Source organism: Xenia sp. Carnegie-2017, unplaced genomic scaffold (assembly GCF_021976095.1).
Source record: "Xenia sp. Carnegie-2017 unplaced genomic scaffold, XeniaSp_v1 HiC_scaffold_13, whole genome shotgun sequence".
NCBI lineage: Eukaryota > Metazoa > Cnidaria > Anthozoa > Malacalcyonacea > Xeniidae > Xenia > Xenia sp. Carnegie-2017.
In genome coordinates, this window is record NW_025813436.1 from 6,825,688 (window position 1) to 6,852,505 (window position 26,818).

General features: G+C 35.3%; 4 protein-coding genes and 1 long non-coding RNA gene across 6 annotated transcripts in view; 3 read left to right on the forward strand and 2 right to left on the reverse strand.

Annotated features, from left to right (window-relative positions):
- The first annotated feature begins 814 nt into the window (after positions 1-814).
- On the forward strand, positions 815-5,681 carry LOC124459201 (protein pangolin, isoforms A/H/I/S-like). Of its 2 annotated transcripts, none has more exons than XM_047008723.1 (7): positions 815-1,137; positions 2,525-2,673; positions 2,736-2,936; positions 3,104-3,266; positions 4,381-4,546; positions 4,794-4,866; positions 5,181-5,681. In XM_047008723.1, the coding sequence occupies exons 1-7, from the start codon at positions 967-969 to the stop codon at positions 5,359-5,361; spliced, it is 1,104 nt and encodes a 367-aa protein (XP_046864679.1). In that variant the 5' UTR covers positions 815-966; the 3' UTR covers positions 5,362-5,681. The 2 variants fall into 2 exon arrangements, with proteins under 2 accessions (XP_046864679.1, XP_046864685.1); XM_047008729.1 differs by having other exon boundaries at positions 3,104-3,146.
- LOC124459084 (WD repeat-containing protein 48-like) lies at positions 4,383-15,702 on the forward strand. The gene is made up of 19 exons (XM_047008639.1): positions 4,383-4,388; positions 5,910-6,130; positions 6,317-6,395; positions 6,507-6,719; positions 6,812-6,900; positions 6,968-7,069; positions 7,139-7,363; positions 7,446-7,511; positions 7,585-7,675; positions 7,746-7,843; positions 7,914-8,021; positions 8,144-8,240; positions 8,316-8,339; positions 9,084-9,176; positions 14,158-14,213; positions 14,524-14,703; positions 14,788-14,861; positions 14,925-15,108; positions 15,423-15,702. Exons 2-19 carry the CDS (start codon positions 5,939-5,941, stop codon positions 15,513-15,515), a joined length of 2,064 nt encoding a protein of 687 aa, XP_046864595.1. The 5' UTR covers positions 4,383-4,388; positions 5,910-5,938; the 3' UTR covers positions 15,516-15,702.
- LOC124459330 lies at positions 9,178-11,403 on the reverse strand. The gene is made up of 2 exons (XR_006953565.1): positions 11,107-11,403; positions 9,178-10,539 (listed from the first exon to the last, which is right to left on the reverse strand). It is a non-coding gene; the product is annotated as an uncharacterized LOC124459330 (long non-coding RNA).
- Positions 15,703-15,819: 117 nt separating the features above from the next.
- On the forward strand, positions 15,820-22,105 carry LOC124459074 (solute carrier family 12 member 8-like). The gene is made up of 13 exons (XM_047008638.1): positions 15,820-16,073; positions 17,646-17,724; positions 17,811-17,878; positions 18,032-18,226; positions 18,433-18,664; positions 18,743-18,944; positions 19,419-19,506; positions 19,586-19,732; positions 19,883-20,549; positions 20,615-20,727; positions 20,810-20,927; positions 21,461-21,521; positions 21,850-22,105. The coding sequence occupies exons 1-13, from the start codon at positions 15,906-15,908 to the stop codon at positions 21,995-21,997; spliced, it is 2,286 nt and encodes a 761-aa protein (XP_046864594.1). The 5' UTR covers positions 15,820-15,905; the 3' UTR covers positions 21,998-22,105.
- Positions 22,106-22,703: 598 nt separating this feature from the next.
- The window catches only part of LOC124433322, a 28,369-nt gene continuing 24,254 nt past the window's right edge, over positions 22,704-26,818 (reverse strand). Inside the window, exons 57-59 of the mRNA XM_046983083.1 lie at positions 23,477-26,756; positions 23,197-23,340; positions 22,704-23,027 (exon numbers count right to left, since the gene is read on the reverse strand). Of these exons, the coding sequence (XP_046839039.1) occupies positions 26,587-26,756 (170 nt within the window). The 3' untranslated portion in view covers positions 22,704-23,027; positions 23,197-23,340; positions 23,477-26,586. The remainder of the gene's footprint in view (positions 23,028-23,196; positions 23,341-23,476; positions 26,757-26,818) is intronic.

Consider the following 26,818-nt stretch of genomic DNA (forward strand, 5'->3'; position numbering starts at 1 on the left):
AAAGAGCATGTCGGCAACATGTGGTCACATGATACTCCTGGTTATGGTATTTTATTTACTCTATAGTGAGCCACAACATGCCATTAAAGAATATATATATCACTTAGAAACTTGCAAAAGTAGAGGTCAATTTTACTTCAACGTTTCCGTTTATACTTTAAATTTAAGGACCGAAAACTGTTTGTCTGTCAGATTGAGTGTACTCATGTCACAACTCTTTGAATTAAAGTAATCATAAATAATTTTATGCATTTAACAAAAAGTGTTGGTAATGGTATGGTCCAAATGGTACTTAGACGTTGACGGTAAGACCTGTTGGACGTACGGTCATCCAAATAACAAAATGAGCATTCCAACCACGCACTCAGTCGTTTATTGTTCCTGCGTGATGGAAACGTAATTTTAAATATGCCCACGCGAAGGTGATTGGTGTGCTATCATCCAATTATAATTCAATTTTCATTTGTGTTTGCTTCCAGATTAACCAATAAAAACTTGAAATGCACCGTCACTCAACTGTGTTGTAAAGAAGGCAAGAAAATTGTCCCGTATTGGTTGGTGTGCCTCAGCTTCCCCGCCATTGAAATGCAAAGTTTCCCCTTGTATATATTTTAAATCATTTTGGATGGAAATTTTTGACCTGCGACTTCTAAGGCAAAATCCAGCTCTGCTTTGCGGCGCAAATGTATAATTACCATAATTACCCGTGCGCGATTAATTACCTTACGACAGCGTTATACTATTGGTTTCTATGCTATAATCAGGTGATTAAAATCCGTCAATCAAATGCAGCGGCTTCCTTTGATATATCGAAGGCGGCGTATCAAAGACAAAGTCGGCAAGATGCAATAAATAACATAATAGTGCGAGACGTATTGGAGAGAGATTGAATTGTATCGTTAGATTATTTCGTGAAGTTTAACGCGACCAAAAGGGAGTATTTTGACGGTGTATTGTCGAGGCATTATGCCTCAAATGAGAAATACAACGACGGAAGAATATGGCGCTGATGACGAAGTAAAGAAGTTCGCGAATGAATATGAAGACGAGAATGCTGTGAACGAAACGAATGTCGACTTAGTCAATGACATAAAAACAGACCTTATTAAAAAAGACGCTGAACGCCATGAATCTGAGGTAAATTATACGATTTTGAACAGATCTTTGTGGAAATCACGCTTTTGTGAGCATAGAGCTGTGAAATGCGTTCGTCTGTAAGTCTGGCTCTCGTATTTCGGCAAGAGCATGACTTCAAAGGGCCTAAGAAGTCCTGGCGAGTGCTGCAATGATTTGGGACGCTATTTAATAAACCGGCGGTTAATGAATTGAAAAGAGAATTGAATCGCATGTATGGTAAATGGTTTATTTTATATGACATTAACTTGCCTTCACCTAGGCGATTTTTCTTGGTTGTATGCGAGCAGTAATGACACTGGTACTGTTTGTGATTTTTTTGTGTAATTCCAGTGGCGGTATCCAAAAAGCTAAATACAAAAGGTCGAAGGTTGCCCCCTTGTGCGGCTTTTTGTGTATATTCCTTTTTAGTTGTCGGCAGTAGTTCATTGATAATGTCTGGTTTGCATGTGTGTAAAGATAGACCCCTTGTTTGTAGGTTTACTTTCAAACAACATAATGAATCTTGTTTGAAAATATCGTGATGTAAAGTGTAATTAGAATTGTTTGCAATCTCGCGAGATTCGTAAGATTTTGACTTAAAATATGCCATTTTGTGGAATATTATTTTCTCGAAGATCCATAGATTGGATTTGCCAACAAGTTGTTGTCTAATTTAAAGCGCAGTTTGAAGAATATTTGATTGTATATTTTCGATTTCGATCAGCGTTCAACGTTTTGACTTGAATTCGTCATTCGTTGGATGACATTGTTTTTTTTTAATTTCTTGTTATTAATGTGAAATTTAAGTTTGTTTTTGCGTGCCACATTTCTAGTGGAAATCAGCCAAGTATTTCTCCTATAATGGTGTTTTGTGTGTTAATTTCCGCCAACCTTCAAAATGGCTTTTTGTTGAGAGACCTTGCCACAGTACCTTTTGCGTTGTATTTATGCAATTTTCCACGGTATTTTCATGTGTAATTTACAGTACTTACAGTACAGCAAAAATACACTCTAGCCTATTGTTCTATATTGACATATGACAAAACTATTGCCTTGAACTTAGCCAAATCATAATATCTTATAGGTTTGCTTTTATTAGTTACATTTTGTTGACACCAGTTGAACTTGAAACAAACTAAATTGTCGTAAATTTGATACATGGCATAAAATAATCAAATGTAAATAAAAATGTAAAAAATAATTGCTGATGATTGTCCTTTTTGTGCATTTCTACGTTAAGGAAAGAAGTAAAATATATGCTGAATTTACATCTTTTGTACAGTCATAGTATACAGCACAAATGTCTTCGTTTAGTTGAAAAATTTTTATAATAGAATTACTGGTTATTCCATGGTTTGCAGTCAAACAATTTTATCACAGAATTCAGTGTTTTACTCATATATTTCAGGGCAAACGAGATGGTCGACCAATTTTTCAGACGTTTGCATCCAATCTGTCTGGGGGGCCACAATCAAGTGAGATATTTCGACCAATTATGACTGGGCCACACTCACCGTATGCTACACATGAAAATCCCTACTACAGTGGAAGAATATGGTATGTTCTATTAACATTAGCACATTTAACTTTTCGACATTTATTTTATTTTCTGCTTCCAGGCACCCAACCAGGGCGCATCTTATGTACCCTGGGCCACAGTATCACCCGCCACATTATCCCAATGGCATACCAGTGAGCAGTGTGGATGCATCCTTGCATCGTCCACCTGGAATCATTACAGATGAGCAAAGACATGCCCATATGGTTGCCCCTCCAATGAAAACATCAGTGATATGTCAGACCCCAATGGCAGGTCATAGGTACTTAAAAATATCTATTTTTTAGCTAAGGCTTTGCTAGTATTGTTGTTCTGTGATTTTTTGCATGTATTTTCTGTATTCATTACTAGAGTAATGATTTTATGAATTAGAAAACAATGTGTTGTAAAAAATTTTCAGTGAGATGTTTTACTCACTTGATTTTGTAGCCAAGGGACCATTGGTCATGAGAATGGGAACACCCTTAAGAAGGTACATGTGAAGAAGCCACTGAATGCATTTATGTTGTATATGAAGGAGATGCGTAGTAAGGTGATTTCAGAATGTACCCTTAAGGAGAGTGCGGCCATTAACCAGATTCTCGGCAAAAGGGTAAGTCTCAGGAAAATGCTACATCTCTTTCGTTGAGAAGATTTTGCTCAGTAACTTGACCTGCAGACATTCTTAAAGTGTTGCATTCATAATCATTGTACTACAGCAACTCGCTACACCTATTCTGAGTTATTTCATTAATTTTACAAACTATTAATGATGTAACCTCTAGTAAAAAGAGGTTCCAGGCAAATATATTCATGACCTTTGAGAAAAAAATTATAGTAAAGTATCTTGGGACATTGCATATTGTCTATATTAGCTTTCCTTTGAATGAAATTGTGATGTTTAAGGGATTAGTATCATAAGTTCTGGCTGTTTTGTTTTAATTTTGAGCATGAAGCGTTATGTCTCCGATACATCTCTTTCTATATGATATCTTTAAGCACTTTTCCTATACTTGTCTTAGTTGTATGGGAAAATTTGCCGTGATTGACTGCAAAGACGTCAGACATAGCACGCATGCGTATAAATGATCTGTACATCTCTTTAAAATGGAATCTCTATTCTGCCGACGTGTTTGACCTTTTTATAAGACGCGTGATTGGTTGAAAGGAAAGCATGATGATTTTGTGAATGTTTTCTATTCTCATGTATTACACCGTTCTCTTCCTGCTTTATAGAAACCTCTTTCTCATGTTAGTATTCAGTTTATAGTTTCTTCAGTGAGTAATTTTCAATTTTATTGAAATAGCAATGAAATATCGAAAGATTATCGAAATAGTGGATATTAAATAACAAGAGTTTGTGTTAATATAACATTAGAGTGACGTAGGATCGATATTATATTATTTTTGCAATCAATTTCTCGTGACATCGCAATGCACTATAGCTAAGTTTGTACGAGTTTTCCTTTTGAAAAATCGGCACATTGAAGATCAAGTCAAAACGTACCGACTGTTATAAAAAAACCGTCCCTTGTTTTTCATACGATGAAGTGTAAAGTTATTTTTAATGTTCATTTGATTCTGTTTACGTTAACGAGCGTAACATCAAATTATCGTGTAATAAGTGGCATACTAAAGGATTTACTTATTATCTTATATCCCTTTGATGATTTCGGCACATCAAAAATACGAGTGTTGACATGTGCTCTATTTCTTCTATCCTGCAGTGGCATCAGTTAGATCGTACAGAACAAGCAAAATATTACGATCAGGCGAGGCGTGAACGTGCCTTGCACATGCAGTTGTATCCCGGGTGGAGTGCTCGCGAGAATTACGCTCAACAAGGTCGAAAGAAGAAGAGAAAACGCGACAAATCACAAGGTGACAGTTCAGGTAATGATTGTGAAACTCAAAATTATACTACATTAATACCTGCATATGTTGCAATGCATATATATGCTGTGTTTGGTTTTCTTTCTTATTTGAGAAGTATACTTTTTTTCAACCTTTGGCATAAAGTTATGTTTTATATGGGGGAGAGGGCACGAAACTAATTTCAGAAAACATGTTTTACTACCTTGGCTTCTTGTTTTGTTCTAGCATGTTTTCCTGATTATAATTTTTTCCATTTTTCTTGTAGAAGTGAATAACCCGAAGAAGTGTCGCGCGAGGTATGGCTTAGATCGACAACAGGAATGGTGCAAACCTTGCAGGTATTTTTACATTCTAATTCATTATTTACCTATATATTGTTGTTTATTCAAGTGGCTATCGGTTAGTGGCAATTAATTGTTTTGTTTTTTATAATATATTTGATTTTCATTGTTATTTGAACGTTGGCTTTGTAATAATCTGTGGCAAAAAAGGTTTGCCCTATGAAACTTACTGGTGCTGTGCGTTGTTGGTTCAGAGCGTAGGTGGGGAGGAAAGCAATGGCAATTACATGTTTTGAATTATAATAATGATTTTAATCAAAATTTCAATCATTTGTTTGTAATCAAGAAATAATGAATTCATTTTTTGACAGGAGAAAAAAGAAATGCATTCGCTTCGTGGCAGGTAATTCGGGTCCTCAAGATGGGTCTGAAATTGAGGAAGGAGGGAACGCGACACAAGGGAGTGGTGTCGAGACGATCACGTCAGCAAATGTTGAGTTACGTGGTCAAGCAAGTTTGGAACTGGTAAAACCCGAGCCGCTTGTGACGTGACTACGAAGGACCATGCTCCTGAATATTTCTTAGGGACAGGAAGGTACTCGCACAAGTAGACACCCGACTCATGCTTATGGACAGCAAGAGATTCGTCAGTGAACTTTATTTGGAAGTGTTTATTCAGAATAAACACTAGCCATGGAATACAAGTTTATTGACCAAATATGGAATTCTATTATTGGTCATTTTTGGTGACTTAATGTTCCAATGCGAAAAACAATTTTGTCGACAGTATATGTTGAACAAACATACCAACAAACTTGGTGATGATATAATTGTACAATATTGTGAATAAAGAACTATTTTCGATAAAAAAATGAAATTGAAAAATGTATTTGATTTGTATTTCTGTAAAAAATGTGTGCGTGGTGTGAAAAGTGTGTAACGTGTGTTCGAAGTATTTGTCGTGTGTGAAAATATTGTATATCGTGTATTGAAATACCTATCGTGTGTGAAAAGTGTGAATCCTAAAAAAGAGAAATTACGTGCGTATCGCGTGAAGAACATTGAAGAGAAGGCACGGTGGCACGGCTTCATCCTTTAAGACGCGGTTACATTGCTCCAAAATACCAAGATGGCGGGCACTCGTCCCGTCCAAAACACAGCTAAAAGAAAGAAAACTGTTTCGTTTGTAATCAGAGATGAAGTAGAAACGCAGCATCGTGGTGGTGTAAATGCCCTTCAACTGGACAGGGCCACTGGAAGATTGTTTACTGCGGGAAGAGATTCGGTTATTCGGTGCTGGAATGTTGAATCTCGAAACTCGGTGAGCTTTCATTGATAGTTGAGTTAAATATGTGAAACGGCGTTCAATTGTATGTTCGAAAAGTTAATATTACATGCAAAAAAAACCCAGCAATTGTTCAATTATATATTTATCAGTTCAACGGCTGCGCTCCTTCAGTCAATATCTATAATATTACATTTACTGATTTATGAATTCTATTTGTAGGCCAAGCACTATGTGTCTTCGTTAGAACACCACAATGATTGGGTGAACGACATTGTGCTGTGTCGCAATGGAAAGACATGTAATATAAGAGCACAATCTTTCTTGATAGATAATGTTTTATGTAATGTCAAGAAAAAACAGCATATTTAACAGCATGTTTGTTTCAAGTAATTTTATCTATTCATTTTAGTAATCTCCGCTTCATCTGATGCTACAGTCAAGGTATGGGATGCTGTAAAAGGGTTCTGTATGTCAACACTACGAACACATAAGGATTATGTCAAAGCTTTGGCATATGCTAGGGACAAAGAGCTTGTAGCATCAGGCGGTTTGGACAAACAGATTTATCTTTGGGATGTAAACACTCTAACAGCTCTGACTGCAACAAACAACACTGTGACAAGTGAGCTCAAAGAGCAAACAGTGTTTTGTTCATTAGCACAAGGTTACAAATCTTGTTTTGTTTTATGGAGATGATGCTTTTCTTTTTTATAGCATCTTCTTTAAGTGGTCAGAAAGACTCTATTTATAGTCTTGCAATGAATAATGCTGGAACTGTTCTTATCTCAGGATCTACGGAAAAGGTATTCAAACACAGTGTGATATTACTTTCGAAATTGACTTTGTTAAGTTAACATTGTTTCAATGTAGGCATTACGTGTCTGGGATCCTAGAACATGTGAAAAAATGATGAAGTTACGTGGTCATATGGACAATGTGAAAAGTGTCCTACTCAATGCTGAAGGCACACAGGTTAATGTCTACACCACTAAAATTTTTCCTACATTTTCCTACATTTTACTTTGTGTACTGATTTTACAGTGTCTCTCTGGTAGTTCAGATGGTACAGTTCGTTTGTGGTCACTTGGGCAGCAACGCTGTATTGCAACATTTAGGGTACATGAACAAGGAGTATGGACTGTTTTACCTAATGAAGGCTTTACAAGGTTTTACTCCAGTGGAAGAGATCAGAGAGTGATCCTGACTGGTATAAGAGAAGATGACTGTTCTACCTTGTTATTTATTGAGGAAGCACCTGTATTGGCAGTGAGTTATCTTTTCTTCTTCTCCAGTTAGAAAGATCTGTGCTGTTACTTCCCCTGAACACTTTTCATTTTCTTACATCCAGATGGAACTTTCTGCTGATGAACGAACAATGTGGGTATCAACTTCTGATTCTGATTTCAAACAATGGGTAAATCAATAACTGCATATTAGCATTGCCGGGTAATTTTTTTGAACATCATTTTTTTTCGTTTTCCTCTTAGCCAATAGTAACAAAAAATAGTAACGGGACAATACGCTTCGACGAAGTAGAGCCCAGTCCTTCGTGTGAGCAACCTATTGATGTCATCAAAGGTGTGTGTGTCAAGAATGTTTGATGTATTTATTAGTGTTGAAGGATCCATCTTGACTTTTTTCTATTAAGGTGCGGCAAGTATTACAAATTTTCACGTCTTAAACGACCGGCGACACATATTGACGAAAGATTCCAATGGCCTTGTCAAACTTTGGGATGTTTTAAAGGTTCAGTGATGTGCGCTTTCCTGATTTTTTTTCAACAACTTTGTCTGGCGCTAATTAATATTATCTGTAGGTTTGTCTTAAAGAGACCTTGGGATTTGTTGATTTTGATACAGAAATACAAAAAAGATTTGAGAAGATATTTGTCCCACATTGGTTTACAGTTGATATAAAGATTGGGGTTTGTATGTTTTGCTCACTTTTATTGTTTGTTGTATGTTCAATTTGTTAGTCCGACTGAAAACTTAATTCTAAAATAATTTAAACTGCCAAGGTTCTCATTTTGTTTCTTGAAATTGACAGCTTTTAATGATCCATCTTGAGGAAAGCGATTGTTTTAGCGCTTGGCTCTCTTCCTGCGATGTCTCTGACGTAACACCAAAGGTTATAGATGGAAAACGTAAGTGTGTGATGATACATTAAAAATAGTAAAATGAAAAAAAAGCAATCTTCTTTTTTTTTGTCAAACTTATAGCTGCTTTGAACATCACGAATTATGGTAAGGCTTCATTTTTATTATTTTTCGTTTTATTATTTTTTTCGCAATCCTTTTACAGGATTTATGGAAACGTGGGTTCATTTACATGCCCACGGAAAAGGCTCTTTAATGTAAGACGCGCGCGTCATGGAAACATGGGTTCATTTACATGCTCACGGAAAAGGCTCTCCTATTATAAGACGCGCGCGTCATGGAAACATGGTTTCATTTACATGCTCACGAAAAAGGCTCTCCTGATATAAGACGCGCGCGTCATAATCAAAAAAGCTTAACATCTCTAAAAGATCTCATAGTACTTGTGCATCACAGTCCGTATTGATTTTTGTGCGCAAGAACAATTTTGAACGACTTTAAATATAAGTTCTCTTACCAGCAAAAATGTGCGTTTTTTAAAAAATCATTGCCATCTGTGTCAGTCGTTGAACGTTATGGATTTTCGTTTATTCCCTCGCGTGTCTTATTTCAGAAAACTTTTTTTCTTGAGTGTACTTAGTTTATACATCTCTACTAGAAATTTCATATCGTTATGAACGCTTTTTGCTCCCAAACTTTGTATTTCATTGAGAGCACACCTCAATTGTATAACGTGTCCTTGTTTTATTGTTGAAATATCTGAAAATTTGACGGTCATTTTATACATACGTAGATTTTTTGTGATGTTATGAATAAGAGATCTATTCACATGCAGTGTAATGGTATAACATTGTTATAACTACTTGATTGTTGTGTGTATTATTGTTGCAGTAAATTACGGTATGTTGTTGTTACAAGCTTTGTTTGAGTTTTGGCCCGAAACTCATTGCCTGCCGGAGGTCGCCGATAAAGAATGTCACTCAGGTAAGACTGAAATATGAAATTTATTCTCAAATAAAGTGAGTAAATATGATAGTATACAATGTTTCCTTTGATTTGAAAAAAAGTCGTATGGCTTTGGCTTTCCGCCACAAACATAGGCATGAATCAAGAATCAAAATTAAATGGGTGTTAATGGAGAAATGAAATAAATATACGAAGCATTTTATGGTTGATACAACTTACGAGTTAAAAAGCGGTGGTTTTTTTTAAACTTTCCACTATCCTTTGATCCCTATTTTTATAACATATAATTTTCAAAGTTTTGTGGTTATTAATTTAAAGTTAGCATGAGCTGTACGAATTTAAATCTCAATCTCACTCATATACGTTTCGCTTGCGCAGCCAGTTATTCGTATTTCATATAAGTCTTTGCTCTGTGAAGTCATGTTTCAAAAGTTTTTTGAACGTTCTTAATAAAAACAAACGTTGAAAAACAAAATTGCCATCTGATTTACCGAGCAAAGGAAATGCTCGTATATTTGGCACTGGTGGTTGTACCTTTTACAATCTTTTCTAATAACATTCCAACTTGTTATAAAAGTTAATAAATAAACATAACTGATTATAAAATATCAAAATGATATCGAGTAATATGCGCATCAATCTTGCATAGAACTTGTTTATAATTCAATAATATTCGACGAAGAGTGCAACATGACCTTTTTTTAGACTTCTTTATTGTTGCTTTAAATAATATTATTAAATACTTATATCCAGATGATATGCATAGAACCTAAGACTATAACTATGTATGAATGAGGTGTATTTTTACAGTTAACCGTTTAAATGTTGTTTTTGTAAACGCAGAATATCCATCCTTGTGGACAGTGTTTTTGTTTAGTTATACCTTTCAATCCTCTTTTACCATTCTTGCGTCTTCGACAATTCACCATTCCTGGACGACATTTCATTGCACGTTTGATCTCAGCCATATCTTTCAATCTTCTATTTTTGGATCGTTGACAGTTCAGCATTCCTGGTGGACATTTCGTTGTACCTTTGATAAGATCTCTATTTTCACTTCCGATGATGTCTTTGGAATGCAATTTAGTGTTGGCTTTTTTCCAGTCAAGCTTATTAAATGGAGGTTTTTGTTGATGGCTTTTATCCACATCAGTTTTCCAGCTTTCGCCTTTTCCTGTCACTGGATAATCGTCATCTTGCTTTTTCATTTCAATATCGCGGACGTTTCGATTTCGTAAATCCTCACACGGTCTACCCAACCCAGGCCAGCAAGCTCTTCTTTTGTCTTTCGTTGTTTCTGGTGATCATAGCTTTCTTTCATAAACCGTTTCCATTCACACCAAGCGATATTTGTGTCATCAATATCACATAAACCAAGAAGCTATATGAATTGCAATCATCACAAATATTAATGTTATCAACACGTAATCGTCTGGCATCGTCACTTTTTCATTAATACACACTTGACCTGTATTGTACAAATTAATAAACATTCTAGTAAAACGTTGGATATACTTAGATGTTTCAAAAGAATGGTCGATTGCTTTATTATTTTCAAGTATAAAGAAGTGAAATGTCAACATATTCATGAATGACATTCTCTTCGTTTGATTGAAAAATAGCATTTTCCGAGGATTTAAATATCCTGCTTTTCAAGCAAGATATAAATAGTAATCGCACTTTTCAAGGATGTAATCCATTCGAGACTCATTAATAAGTAATACCATGAATTAGACAAGTGATACGACTTTTATAATCTGGCCACTTTGTTATTCTACCATTTTTTATATGTTCTCTCAATGATTTGGACGATGAGATCATATAACAGATTTTTGGTTTCGAGACCTTCAGACTGTTGGCGCACTTAACTGCATGCGTCGACAAGTGCTTTTCTAGATGTAATGAAACCTACATTATATTTTTCATTGTGAAAATGATCAAGAAATACCTGATTTTTTATGGGAAATTTTGCAGTGTTTTCACCAGATGACTCCATCATTTTTACCACAATGGCCATTAGAAATACAATGCTATTTAAAATCTTGTTCATTGTATCTTTCGTCCTTGAAAAACTTTTTCACGAATCTTTCCTTTCAGTGCTTTGACCCTCCTTTTTTGATGTTTTTCGTTCTACTGAAATTCCTCCGCTCTGCTGATCTTTTATCTATGCAAAACGGGAAACTTGTAGGCGGTGTTTACCATCAATGATTTGTTGCAGTCTGCGTAAAGTGATGTGTCGATTGATCCTATGGGCGTGAACATAGGTGTAAAATGAGATCTCTATGAACGTTCGATATCCTGTTTGGTTAATACTAAATGCTTACTGGTTAAATGACATGCAAAATGAAATGATAAGGTCTGCAGGATGATTAAATGATTCCGTTTGGCAGGGATTGAATGACGCGTTAACAATTTTTGGAAATTCGAACAATTTGAAATATATATAACTATATATGGTTTGTTATGGCCTCATGGATCGATCGAGTAATATGTTTTTATCAGCATGTATCATCTGGTGAATTTCTTCACATCATCACCATGACACTATCATCATCTAATAGAGTTTAACATGCATATATTGTACAAAGTAGCATTAGGAAGCTTGTGTCAATTAATAAGCACTTAATTAGAAGTCGAGTAAGAAGTTTTATGAATTGTTTAGCTTTTTATGCCCGGCTAAAGTAACAAATCGTTTCAAAATTTCTAGAACATTTTGTGTTTCACAGCGGTACAGTATAGATAGCCCTCAATAGCACTTGTGTCTGTGTACGTAATAACAATGAACAAATAGAGTGTGATGAACTTTGATTACATTCATCGAGTGATAAACCTTGAGATAACCCTTGTCAGTGTAGATTGTGATGAATAAACAACAGGGAACGAGAACAGTCTTTACACTACCTAAAATATGAACTAAAATGACCCTTGTCAGTGTAGATTGTGATGAATAAACAACAGTGAACGAGAACAGTCTTTACACTACCTAAAATATTAACTAAAATAACCCTTCTCAGTATAGATTGTGATGAATAAACAACAGGGAACGAGAACAGTTTTTACACTACGAAAAATATAAACAAGATAACGTGTGTCAGTGTAGGTGGTGATGAATGAACAATAGAGAACGAGAACAGTCTTTACATTACTTAAAATATAAAATAAGGTAACATGTGTCAGTGTAGATAGTGATGAACGAACAACAGAGAACGAAAACGATGTTTACACTATCTAAAATATTTACTGATAGCGTGTCTCAATACAAGCATAGTGAATGATGAAAGCAAAGTCTTCACATCATCTGAAACAACCAAAATTTAGAAGTTCCTCATTATCCACAAGTTATTCGTGCAATGATTTATGGGTGACGCTCCTACACAACCCACTCCTTTGGTTGTAAATATTTGCTGCGACTGAAGATGTCCAGACATCTATCTTTGTCATGCACTTTCGATGTGTTGCTCATGCGATTCTCATTGTTTAGTTTTCCATTGAAAGTTTAAATTTATCGATTTGGATTCGATTTATTTACCGTTGGCGAAGTTTACTCATACCATGCAAATTTTTGCAGTAAAAATATTTACATTGTAGGAGGAAAAAAGGACTACTTTCGTACTGACGTTTACACTGTCTAGAATCATATGTTTTAAAGAAGAATCTAAAATTGGTTATAGAAATTCACTTTTTCTCATAGTATTTAAAGACGAGGATTGCTAGAACATAGAATTAGTACATGAGGACTTTGTGGGTTGTTGATTCTAATCTTTAAGTGATTTCACGGCAGACAATTTGGCGAGAGAAGTTCGCTTTAGCAAAAGAAGTTCCCTTTAGGCTAAATAGTATGTGGTGAAGATCTGTTTCCTATCATTTATCTAATTTACTCTAATCCGTGGTTTTAATATAATATTTACTTTTTGCAAGGACGTATTTTGCAATTATAATATGTGTTTAAAGAAAGTTTGATAAATCACGATTCAATTTAAGCTCTCTGTTTTAACAATCATCAACTTCCATACAACGCCTGTGGAAGCATGTGCTTATCATCTGATTTTTTACCAGTGACGCCTTTGTAACAGTGACGTCATTTTTGACTTCCTCGTAACTTTTTACCAATCATACGTGTTATAGAACACTTGTTGTATCTATCTTTACTTTTGAAACTCATATTTATAAATATATATACTTTGTTTGGGCACAATTTTTTGTTTTTAATTTCTGATTCATTATCAAAATTCATTGCAATGTAATATTTTCTTACCTTTTACAGCTTAATGCTTATCTTTTTAATCCTTTACAGGGGCGAGGTTTTGCCATATAGATATTAACCAAGCTTCCTCCCCTATTCGTTGCTCTAATTTTTGGATTTAATTTTAAAAGTTTTTCGTCGTGACATGACACAGAGGATAACAATAGTTTATTTTATATTTTTTTCCAATCATTCACATTTGTTTGTACTGTAATGTATCGCAAAGCTACATCTATAAAACTATTCGCATTTAATTTAAGTTCTTTGATATAAAACGCATGAAAAGAGTGACCATTGTATTAACAATGCTGTCCGACATCTTTCCACTTTAGGATTAATGTGCTAATTTTAGGATTACGCCCCGTCGTGCATACGACAATTTACTATTTTGTCATTTTCTTTCCTTTTCTCTAAATGCTTTTAGCAATCTGTTCACATTGAACAAATGCCTTTATCCTGTCCACGTGGATTTCCAATCATCGAATAAGTACTCAGGAATTTCGATCTTCCTGTTTTAAGAAATTACTGCAGCTTATCTCTGGCACTTTATCCAGCCAGAAAAAAAAATACCATTTCTTGGACGTTATGTAACGTAGATAATACAATTACAATCCCGTCCTGTCTGAAGGGGCACTGGTCAAGTTTAATTTATTAGAATAGAGACTAAATACTAGGATTTTTTATGTTCCTGTTTTACTACATGAGATAAAATTTCACGTTCATGTATGAATGTTATTGATGTGGTGTTTTTTTCAGTGAAAGAAGCTGACGCGAGTGCTAGCGATGTAGACATTAACGTGGAACCGCCTGCTGTAAGTATATTTAAAACCTTCTTTTGTTCTTCTTTCAGCATCTTATACTTAACTCTTTTCCTTATACTTGTGATTATGTCAATTATTATTTCACATTCTTCATTCACTGTCCTTGTTTGATCTTTTATATTTCTTTCATGTAAAACCAGTGAAGTAGACTTGAATAATGCAAATAATGTCGATACAAACAATGCTGTAATCGTTACAAGTATTATTTCCGATGTTTTTGTCTTTGTGAACCTCAATTAGCAAAACGTCTTGTAGTTCGTGCTTATTTTACTCGTTTGAACAAGTAACTATGTTTTTTCAGCAAATAATTCCCGGTAATGGTTGCTTCAGCATTCCCATTCATACGCCTGTTATTATGAGTGAAAGTTTTGGTACGGGAAGAACATTGCTACGTTTTCTTGCTGTTGATGCATCAGGGGAGACTGAACAATGTTTGCTATCAGAGATTACACCCCCCTGGATTTATGACGTCGTTGTCAAGGTAAAATTAACTGTCATGTGAACTACTTGGTCAACATGACTTAAATGAGAACCTGAAATATATATTTTTTCATTTTCGATGAAGAAAATAAACCCAAAGTCAAACAAACTCGCTTTTTTTTTGTTGCCACATTCGTCAAGTTTGAAATCGCAGAAGAGGTAAACTTTTTCATCGCAGCACAGTACAGTATTTTATAATAATGAAATAATTTTTTGGCACAGAGACCGTCTGTGTGCGAGTGACATGATTCAAATGAAGAAAGTTATGGAACATGTTTACGAGAAATTTATCGGAACGGATGGTGGCAACAGTACTCCTGGTAACGAACGAGAACCAAGCACTGTAGACAGTGAAGATATGTCCCAGATTGCACATTCAAAAATTGAATTGTATTGCAATGATCAGGTGGGTTGAAATTTTGTGATAAAAAAATTTATTGGGTTTGGCGATACAAAAGAAAGACGAATTCCTATTTTATATTGCAATTATTTTATAGCAATTATTTTACTTGCATTTTAATTGATGAACAGCAAGCTAGTTTCTTATTTGGGAGGTTTTTTCCCCATTCAGGTTTTAAACATTAAGTTTTTTCCCCTTTTTGGAAAGTCACAATATGATCGGCTCAAACGTCTCTCTCACTGTAGACGAGTCTGTATTAACGAATGTTTTGCTCTGCTCTGTTTTTAATTTTTACTAATCTTCTTACTGTAATTTTGCAGCTTCTAGACCCTACGATGGATTTAAGGACAGTAAAGCATTATCTTTGGAAAAATAGTGGGGAGATTGTTTTACATTATAAAATACTGAAGTGAACGAAAAATATATTTGAAATAGATAGCTAAGTCTCTAATTATTTATTGATTCTCTAAAGGCCAATAGTTGTGATAATTTGCGTGATTTCTGAATCTCTCCATTATTTGTAAGTTGTAAATAGTTTCAACAAGAAGTAGCTCGTGTAGTTATCTTTGATAGATTGCAAAAAAAAATAATGCGACGACAGCTTTTTTGAACGATTTGCGTTGTATAAAAACGTCACATACATTTTCCTGTACGTGATCAGACAATATGGCGGAAGGAAATGCTAAGTTCTATATATATATATTTTATCGTTCTCTAATGAAATGAATTATGTATAAATCTGGACAACGCGATGCAATCATTCGTATTGAAGAATGGCGTAAAGCCGTTGTACAGTATTTACGATGTCTGATAACAATGGAAGTGCACAAGCAGAGAATGTGGACTGGTCTCGCTTCGGTTTGGCAGACAACGTTGAACACTCGATGCTGTACGTTAATCGTACGACGAAGAACGAAAACGGCAACGAACAAAATCATACAAAACACGTCCGAGAGATATTCGATGAAGAGGTAGGATGATTTATCGTGGTTAATCGTCGATTTAGTAAAATTTAATGTTAATTGAACGTTTCAGTTGCAAAGAAAATTTGTGAATAGTGGCATATTTTTAGGATTCAGACGATTCATTCTCTGTGTCAGTTTGATTGATCGGCTCAATTTAAATAGTATGTTGCACTTGAAAGATTTATGATTCATCTACACATCAGACTGTGGCACAGAAAATCCCTCTTGTCGCGATGTGTTTTTATGGTGTACTTCATTTTGTATTTTTAGAATGACTATTTTGTTTTGTTTCAGCATTTATGAAAAAGTAAAATTGTTTACAATATGTTTAACCTCTAGAACGTAATTTGCATTGAATTTTTTATTTGGTCATAGTTGTTATTCACCATGACAAATACGCTTTTGCGATGGAATATTCAGGATTTGTCACCTCGGCAAAGTCTTGGATGAATTTGTCATAACAAAATTTCCATTAGGTAATGGTGTTGTGTTGAGTTGCCAATAATATTACTGGTATTATGTGCTTTAAGGTCTTTAAGATAATGCTTAAAGATGTGTGATAATAATTGTTTTGACTGCCATATGTCTGCTTATGTATAGTAATGACAGAATTCACAGAACTCTAAGCACCTTTACATAGCTAATTGAAACTGTTGTGTTAGTTACTATTGGCATATCACAGATTTCTATATTCCATTCTCGATTTCTTTATTCCGTTCGCGACGCTTTATTATTTATTAACGTTTAACACTGTACATTATTTATTCATTGCCACAACTTAGTGTGGAAAAAACCTTATCGGAGAAAAACGCTTCAATAGTGTGGAAGAAAGAGAAAGTCTCTTAAGGTTTCATATTGAAAAATAGGAAACGGTAGAAAGAGATGTTAAGGAAAACATACTGCTATATTACTTGAATTTGCTAACTTCAGAGTTGTTTCCTTATTCACGCCCAAACAAAAAAAGGCCTTTTTATGTACAAGAAAGAGAAATGAAAGAATGGCAATGAGAAAAAGGATAAAGATAATAACAGCGATTAACCGCGAAGAAAACGAAAAAACCATGACCAGCCGACAATTTAAAAAAGTATAATATAAAACAAATTCCGAAGAAACAAGACTCTTGAGATTGAAGATATGAAAAAGACGAACTAAACTGAAATTTTCGAATTGTTGTCTCTAGAAGAAGAAGAAGACGAACTAAGTTGAACGTGTTCGAAATTGTTGTCTCTAGAAGAAGAAAAACGAACTAAGTTGAACGTGTTCGAAATTGTTGTCTCTAGAAGAAGAAGAAGACGAACAAGAAAATAAAAAAGCTAGTACTTTAAGGACCCTTCAATTTTGAATGACATTTTTCTGATAAAAAAAAACAACTTTTCCTTTACTAAACACAAATTCTTCGTCAAATACTCATCCAGTAGCATAGTCCGCATGAAGATTTACTCCCCCTCTGTAAATATTAAAGCATTACCATTGTTCAATTCTTTTGAAATTTGTAGTCGGTCTAGCACTCAGTGAGAAAAGTCGCTACGGCTCATTTCTTCTCTTTTTTATGTCAATAAAATTGTTTGTAACGTTAAGGGTGATTTGAGTGAACAGAAACCATGGTGGAAAGCAAACTTTTTCGTGACGGAACCTGTACTTTTTGGAACATGGGATGGTAAGGAAAACGACCATTTCATGTTTTTTTTTTTATCAGATAAATATTTTATCAACGCACATTTTATTGAAACTTTATTTGTTAAGGTGTGTTCACGTCTTGTATGTTGAATATTTTTGGTGTTGTTATATTTCTTCGCACTGGATGGACAGTGGTAATTATGATTTAGCTTTCTTTTCTCATAAAAAATGCCTTCACGATTACGATATTTGAACATGCCCAAGCATAAGGATATCAATTGATTAATATGGATATAGAGAAAGTCATTCGGGTGTTAAAAAATTGAATTTTTCATATTTCTCTTTAGGGTAATGCTGGCATTGCATTGACAATGTTCATTGTCTTTCTGACTTTATTGATTTCATTGGTGCCTGTGTTATCTTCTATTGGGATTATTGATCATATTGATCATATTGAAAGTGGAGGAATCTACTTTGTTCTTACACACATTCTTGGTGCGAGAATTGGGGCGACTGTTGCCATACTCTATTGTTTTGGCCAGGTCTGTATCTTTTGTATTTATACATGATTTTTAAAAGTTTTTGAGAGAGACTTATATCTTGCCTTTAAGCCTCTCGTCTTCCCGATGTTCCCCTTTAACAATCGTTCTCATACAAAATGAGCCACTGTTACGTGTTTGAAAAATGACTTTTTAGCAACAAGAAATTTTCATTGCTCTTATATTCCCTGTTAATTTTCTTCGTTTAGGCTGCCAGTATATCCCTCTTTTCATCTGGTTTTGGCGAATCCTTGGCTCAGACGACCCACTGGGATAACCACTGGGCTGCAAGGACCATAGCTCTTATTGCGACTCTCGTGATACTTACAATTATTTTAACTGGGGTGAAATGGGTTGTGAAACTACAACTCTTGCTTCTTGCCGTGCTGGCAATTTCTGTGTTGGATTTTGTCATTGGTACTTTTGCTCATACTGATATAGGTAAATTTACACACATGTATAAGGGTGTTATGTTTTCATTTGGTTCGACCTTAGATCTATATTGTTTCATTTATTTAGCCAATGGTTTTACTGGTTATAAAGAAGGCAACATGATGAATAATATAAATCCAAAGTTCTCCGCTGATCAAACGTTTTTCAGCATTTTTGGCGTTTTTTTCTCGACGGCCACCGGCATAATGGCTGGAATTAACATGAGCGGTGACTTGAAGAATCCTGGGGAAAATATTCCCACCGGAACATTAGCTGCTCTTGGTGTCAGGTAAATGTATTAGTATGAATATAATTGAGCGGATATTGTACCCAGTCTTTCTATACAGAATGAGTTAAAGTTTAGCTGTTGTTGAAAGTGTGACCTTTCGTAAATTCCATATTCAAATGATGGAGAGAATGAATTTGCATTCATTATGAATTCGCAAAAGATTAAGAAATAATTTTGCATTATAATCACACTATATCCTAAATTTAAAATAACATACTAATGAGTTTTATTTTACTCTAAACTACATTGAAAAATTACTTGTTTTTATGGAGGCGATAAAGTGGCCTCATTGTATATGTTGAACATTTAAGAAATAACAGATGTATACTGTGTTTGCACGGGCTTATGCAAACCGAGGAGACCTTTGGGAGAACTCGAGAGCAGATCAGTGCATTTTATAATGTATATTGTTCAACATCTTCGGATAATTTATAACTTATCAAACTCTCTGTGTTGTCATTTTTATGTGGACAGCGGTATTCTATATATGTTGTTTGCGTTACTTCTGGGTGCCGTGTGTACACGAGAGGCTTTGCTCAATGATTACATGATCGCATCAAAGGTTTGTCCATTTCAATCCTGTTTGTTTTTTTCCTGTTTTTACTCCTTAGTTTTTTACTGTTTTCTCTCTGCTATTTTAGGTTGCTTTTGTTGGTGTTTTATTTCTCTTTGGTCTTTACATTTCTTCTCTATCTTCTTGTCTTGGGGCACAGTACGCAGCACCAAGGATTATACAGTGTATTGGAAGAGATAATGTCATTCCTCTCATCAAAGCTCTTGGAAAAGGGGTGAATTGTCATTCATATTTTGTAAAGAAAACTTTGTGCATTTGACTTGTTTCTGTTCTTGGTCGAACGAGTGATGACGTGTTTCTTTATCGAGTCCCTTGTTCATTATAATGATTATTTACATTGAGGTTTAATTTTTTCTCTGTTTAGCGTGGTGCAAACCAGGAACCATATGTTGCCTCTCTGTTTGTGGGTTTCATCGCCATCATTCTAATTTTAATTGGCAATGTAAACTCTCTCGCACCAGTCGTTACCATGCCCTTTCTCATGACATACGCAGCTGTCAACTATGCCTACTTCAAACTTATTATGTGTAAAGAGCTGCATAAACGACGAAAACTCTTGGAAGAAGGTCTTCTTATTGAAAATTCATCCAAGAAGGACAAGACGGAAGAATCGCATTTAGTTTCAAAGACTGACATGACGGATGGTAAGAATGCAAAAGATTATGGAACGAGTGGTGATAATGCTTTGTTGGATGGTACAGAAAAATGTGACATTTATGACAATGAGATTCTTGATAGGAAGAGTACTCTAGAGGAAAATAAGGGGATTTATGCTAGATACAAAGGAACAAATGTTGATAATGTGGGAACAAACTTAGGTTATTTAGATAAAGATAAGGATAATTTAAAGGACAATAATCTAGGCTTTGTCAGACATAACAACAGTCAGAAAATTGCTGATGATGATAGGAATCATCAAGAACATAAAAACGAGGGAGAAATGTATACAGATGATAATTATTGCGAGCTTCATGATAAAGAAGAAACAGAGTTGTACAGCAAAGTTTCTGTTGCTGAGGAGAAAAATGGTGGTATGTTCTTTGTATTCACTGTAAAAATTTAAATGGTGGTTCATTTCGTGATTTTTTCCCTTCAGGTAATGTTAAACGTAAATTATGTTATCCCAAATCTCATTTTACCGTTGAAATTGAACAAAAAAGAATTACAGATTATTCTCAACTTGCAAATAGATGGATCTCGCTGGCGGGAGTAAGTAAATTTACACCATATGCCATGTAACTTGTCTTCTTTGAAATCTCTTGTTGATCTTTTTGATCTTTATATTTTGTAGGCTGTAGCAAGCGTTTTAATAATGTTTTTAATCCATTGGGGTTATGCTTTGGCTAATATTTCTGCTGCATTAATTATTTATATATATATCGGTCAGACTAATCCTGGTGTTACTAAAGGTATGTACGTATTTACATTTTACACATTTCTTCATAGGAATGGGGGCAGCCAGCCTTTGCAGGCCAGCCACCTGGTTCAGGAGAAATTTAAAAGAATAAATCGTTTTCGTTACTGTAAGGATGATGGTGTTGTTTCTCTATATATAAGCAGTCATTTCATTATGGCTTGCGGTGTTTTTGCAAGCACTTTTGATGCGCATGCGTTGTACTACCCGAAAGTTTGGTGAACACCATTGAACTAAAATACATGGAACGCTACCTCAAGCAAATAATTGATGCCATATCTTACGCCAGACACGCGAGATTTTACCCCAGACACGCGTATTTTGTGTTTCGAGGTTCTCTCGCGGAGTAATAATTGATTGACTACACACGCGTGTCTGGGGTAAAATCACGGCTTCAAAAAATTATTAGGATTTTGTATTACAGTGAAGACTTATGTCGTGTACTACAGCGAATTCATTTAATCTGCAGTTGAAACTTGAAAGCAGTTTTGGCCTTTTTGTATAATGCTAGTGTTCTTTATTATTAAGGTATAGCGTATGATTTCAACTTCGCAAAATGGTTGCAGTCTTTATGGGACAGGTTGACAAGGTAAGGTGTAAAATTCTGTAAAAAGTTTTGTTTACAGAATTCTTAGAGTTCTACCGTACTTGCACTTGAAACGTGTAGTTATTTAGCGGAAAGTGTTCTCCCATATCTTGTTTATCCTTTAACATTAGTTTCAGGTTTTAAAGCAAGGCGTTCTTGCAATAAAAGTTGTCAATTTTATAAGTCAATAACTTGTTATACCTTTGAAATCCAAACAATTGCCGGATTATATTTCGCAGTGTTTAGGTATTAACGCTTCGCAAAAGTTTATATTATACAGATCTTTTTGATGCACACAGTTTGTAAAAAGATCACGTGACTTTTGTTTTAGACGATCACCCAATCAGCATCAAATCGTGAAGTTTGATGCTCAAATTCCTTATGACATTGAGTTGTATCAGGTGACAGAAGAGAATTCCGATTTTTCCAACAGGGAGAGACGGCATCATTCGTCTATTGTCAAGGTCATCGTACCGTAAAGTGTGAGTTAAGTTCGACCAACTTAATTCACACCTACTTGTTTAATACGAGAAATATTATTACAGGCAAAAAAATTAGTGTGAGCAATAAAATGAAGCTTCACCTTACGACGTTTTGTGCATGTCAATCTTCTGTATGCTTTTGTCAAATCCAAGAAAAAGTGCAATACGGTCTGGACGTTTTCTTCCACAACGGAAGAAAACTGGTGTTGCTAAACCAAGAGCGCGTTCTTAAATAATTTTTTACTGACGGTTCACCCAAAATATTTTTATTGCCTAAAAATCTGAAAAGTTAACAACAGTATACAGTGTCAACGAGGATGTCACTAAACAAGAACATATGTGAATAGGTGTGGTGCTTAAACGGGAAGCGTTAAGTATATTCGGAAGTGGTGTTGGAACGAGCATTTGTGGTAAGTTTAAAATCTCAAATAAAATCTGAAATGTAAGAAACAGATGGTGCTAATTTTTGGAGTTCAATCCGATGCGTATCCGATGAGCATTGAAGCTATTTTGGTGTATGGGAAAACGTTTGGTAAAAAACGTGGCGGGCTTTCAAAATGGGTTTTAAAAAGGTTTCAAAATTTCAAATTGGCGAGAAAGTATTACGAAAATATTACTGACAACACCTTTGTTATTGGAATTTTGTTTATCGAAAGTGGTAAAACAACTTCAGCTCTGGAAATTATAAATATGACGAGTAAGGTATGTTTATAGCTTATTTTATCATTTATTTCACACTAAATTTTACATTGTAAAATATGAACGTTTATATAACTTCCAGAAAACGATAAATTACATTATGCTCCTGAAAATTTACCCTGAGGTAGTGGAAAATTTTCGCATTCAAGTTTTCTTTTTGTATATGAAATGTATTAAATTGCTTTGTTTCCCTTGGAAAAATTCGTTTTAAAAATTATTGTCAATGGTCACATGACGTGAACGGTGCCAGCTTCGTTTCCATGAGATTTTTGGATTTCCTTTGGCTATTCCCAACATCAGCAGTTCGTTCAAGGTAGACCTAATGAAACTTGATAAATGATGAGATTCTGTTGGTATGTTATTAAGTAAAGGAGCACAGTCCATTTTTCCAGGCTTCGTTGTACCAAAAAAAGAAGGTCGATTTTATGTTATTAGGATTTTATTTTCAGCATAAATTTAAATGTGAGTTGTGAGTTAAACATTTTTGCTGCACATACCCTCTTGCTTTTTGGTAATCTCAGTTCTTTTGGGTGATTCTTGCCCGCTTGTAAGTTCTGGAATCCAAGGTAGCTAGGTTGTTTGCAGTTGCTTGAAGAGGATTGGTGTTTTGATGATGGGTGCCTCCGAATAAATCTGGAACTCTAGATTTCATATGCACATGTTTTTGTAAGGCATTTATTGTCTGTGAGGAATTTGGAACTGTTCCGGAGGAGAACACTTTTTCTGTCCCTTCCTAAACTCTTTCTATTTCTTAATTTAAACCCAGAGCTGACTAACCTGAGGTTTTTTACTGTTTTTTGAGCAATATTCATGCTGTTTTCTGTTTTGTATGTTTCAGTTGGTCTTTGTTGAACATTTTTCATTGCTACATTTGTTGGTGGTGGTGGGTGTACCTGAATAAAAGACTAGAAAGTATACATTAGCAATAAAATCATTGAGCCTGCAAACCTTTCAAAATATCTCAGAGCTAGTAAGTGAGTTATACTTGATATTACTGCAATCGAATAGCTTGTTGTGTTTATTAGTTGTTTCATGATTAAGGCTCTCTAATATAGTTCTTCTTGTATTTCAGTCATCTACTTAATTGAAATATGAGTGAAATGTTGCTTACCAGTTATCAAAATGGTTTGCTTGTCTTTTGTCATGTCTTGTGTTGGTATTTCAGGTCAATGGTGAATTCCTTTGTTTCAGTAATCAGGTTGTTTTTGTACTTTGTTATTGTTGATGTGAAATATGTTTGTCCAAAGTTTGTGTAAATTTATTTTTTGTTGTCTTTGAAACTTTTTTTTGTTTGGTGTTTTTGTTCGAGAGGTAGCAAAAATTGCGACAGATTGAATTGCAAGTCACTCCTGACCCAAAAATTGCTTTAATTAGTGGTACTTTTTGGCATTATTATGTATGTCCCTTATTTTTAATTCTATTTTAATGTTACATGTTATTAATCTTAGAAAAGTCTCTTTCTGTAAAGTTTCAATCAACCATTGAACCTATTGCTATATTTTACAAACATGTATCAAAATATTATTTGATTTGTTAGTCTATCTAAGCTAAACAGGTTAAAGGAAACTGTTTCGTTTACATCTTTTCTTACATAGTAAGGGTAAAAAATCCTTTTAAAATGTTACAGATTATGTTTTGTCTGTTCTTGTAACAATATGTTTTTCCTTGCCACTTAATATTTCTTTGAAACATTAATAATGGTTAGTTCTATTTGTTTTTCTTATGTATTATATTCCCCATAGAAAAATTCCGTTAGTGTTTTGTTAATGCTATGTGTGGTGTATCTTCTTCGTTATATTTATACTTCAGATATTTTTTGGGTTATTGTGACGTCATAGTCGTTGCGTCATACTATACCGTCGCATCTACCTTTTTTGACGTCATAGTAGTTGCGTCATACTATACCGTCTCATGTACCTTATTTTTAGCCATTGCAGAACTCATTTGTACTGAAGGCGTTTGTTCTTGCATGACTGCTGACCACCTGTCGTAGCTTTCCCCGGATGTCAACGTTAAAGGCGTTTGTAATCTCGTTGACCCGCGGTTTCTGTTGCTCACGTATGCAGGTTGTTTAAAACCTTTATAATTTGAGGAAAATGAGTTTGAGTTTTGAGGTATCTTAATTTTTTCCTCGTTACCCGTTTTCTAGCGAGCATTGTGTATCTTTTAACATCCGAAGGGTATTGCCCGTTTTCATCAAGTTTGTTTACTTTGGAAAGCTTATATTGTTTTTGTGAAGGTCCTTGAATCAAAACTTGTTTTGCGCGCGAGTTTTGACTACTTGTTTTCTTACTCTTCTTCTTCATAGCACGTGATATTTGATCTCTCTGCGGTACTGAAGGACGTGGTACATTTCCACGCAATGAATAAATATTTGTGCTCGCGTAACTAGGTATGTATCCTGATGCGGTATTATATGTGTCATATTGCTGTGTAATGGACATCCTCGGCATACTTTGTCTTGCTTGGAGTTCTGTATTAAATCCATTTTGATATCGACGACTTTGTAAATCGTAGGTATGTGGTGTGTTTATGACATCATTATCTGGCGTCATAACATTCATGTTGTAATAACCAACTGATTGTGTTTGTTGCCTGCTTTTGTAATCTGGTTGTGCAACGTTGCTTTTCATTCCTTCCGGTTGAGAGTCTTGGTTGTATGGCTGTGTCTGTTGACCGTCACTCAGTCCACTGGCGGCTGCTATAGATCCATATTGATTATACACAGATATTTTTGGAATGTTAGAATGTCTGTCATCTTGTGGGGCTGTAATTTCTGGGGTAAGCTGGTACGACTGACTATTATATGAAGTATCCCATGGAGCTGATGGATTGACGCTGGATCTTGTGTAACCTTGACGATTACTAGGTTGTTGAGCTTGGTTTACTTCCCATAAATTATTGCTTGAATAATAACTTCTCGTGTTGGCGTTTTGCATTTTGGCGTATCCATTGTAGTCTTGAGTTCTGTCAGGGACGTGTATAGGATATTTGTTGATGTTACGAGTTTCGCTTTCCGAGTAACTTCTTTCATCTCCTCTCAATCCAGACCACTGTGATGCCATAGGATATAGTTTGGTTGATTGTTTTTTAAAGCCTGTGTTATCCTGCTGCGGTCTTTGGTAAAATGCAGGGTTATATTGGTAAAAGTCTAAATTTTCTTTATTTCCTATGTATGAGCTGGTTTTTTGAACAGGTGCATATGTTTGAGGTAAAGCTGGTTGATTTGAGGACACTGGTAGAGTTTGTTGTGTCCAGAATGCATTGTAGCCCGCAGAGCTTGGATAGCCCGCAGAATTTGGGTATCCCGCAGAGTTTGGGTATCGCGCATAGTTTGGATACCCCGCAGAGTTTGGGTATCTCGCAGAGTTTGGATACCCCGCAGAGTTTGGATACCCTGCAGAGTTTGGGTATCTCGCAGAGTTTGGATACCCGCAGAGTTTGGATACCCCGCAGAATTTGGGTATCTCGCAGAGTTTGGATACCCCGCAGAGTTTGGATTCCCCGCAAAATTGGGGTATCTCGCAGAGCTTAGATACCCCGCAGAGTTTGGATACCCTGCAGAATTTGGGTATCTCGCAGAGTTTTGGTATCTTGCAGAGTTTTGGTAGCCCGCAGAGTTTGGGTATCTTGCAGAGTTTGGGTATCTTGCAGAGTTTTGGTAGCCCGCAGAGTTTGGGTATCTTGCAGAGTTTTGGTAGCCAGCAGAGTTCGAGTAGCCTGCAGAGTTAGGTAGCCCGCAGAGTTTGGGTATCCCGCAGAGTTTGGGTAACCCGCAGAGTTCGAGTGGCCTGCAGAGTTTAGGTAACCCGCAGAGTTTAGGAAGCCCGCAGAGTTTTCGTATTCCTTTGCTCTTTGATAACCGTAATTAGATTCGTAGTAGTTAGTCAAAGGTATATTTTTGGGTTGACGGGCTTTAAAGGAGTATTTGGTGTTGCGTAGTGAGCATTGTGGTATGATTGTCGGTATGCTGGAACACCATACTGCTTTTGAGACACCTTGTTTTGTTTGATTTTCGAAAAACTCTCTTTTGCAGAAGCTTTGAGCTTATTTTGATCTGTTAACAAAATTTTCTTACATGCGTTAGTTGTTTTGAAAGAAATTTTTTGTTTCACTATT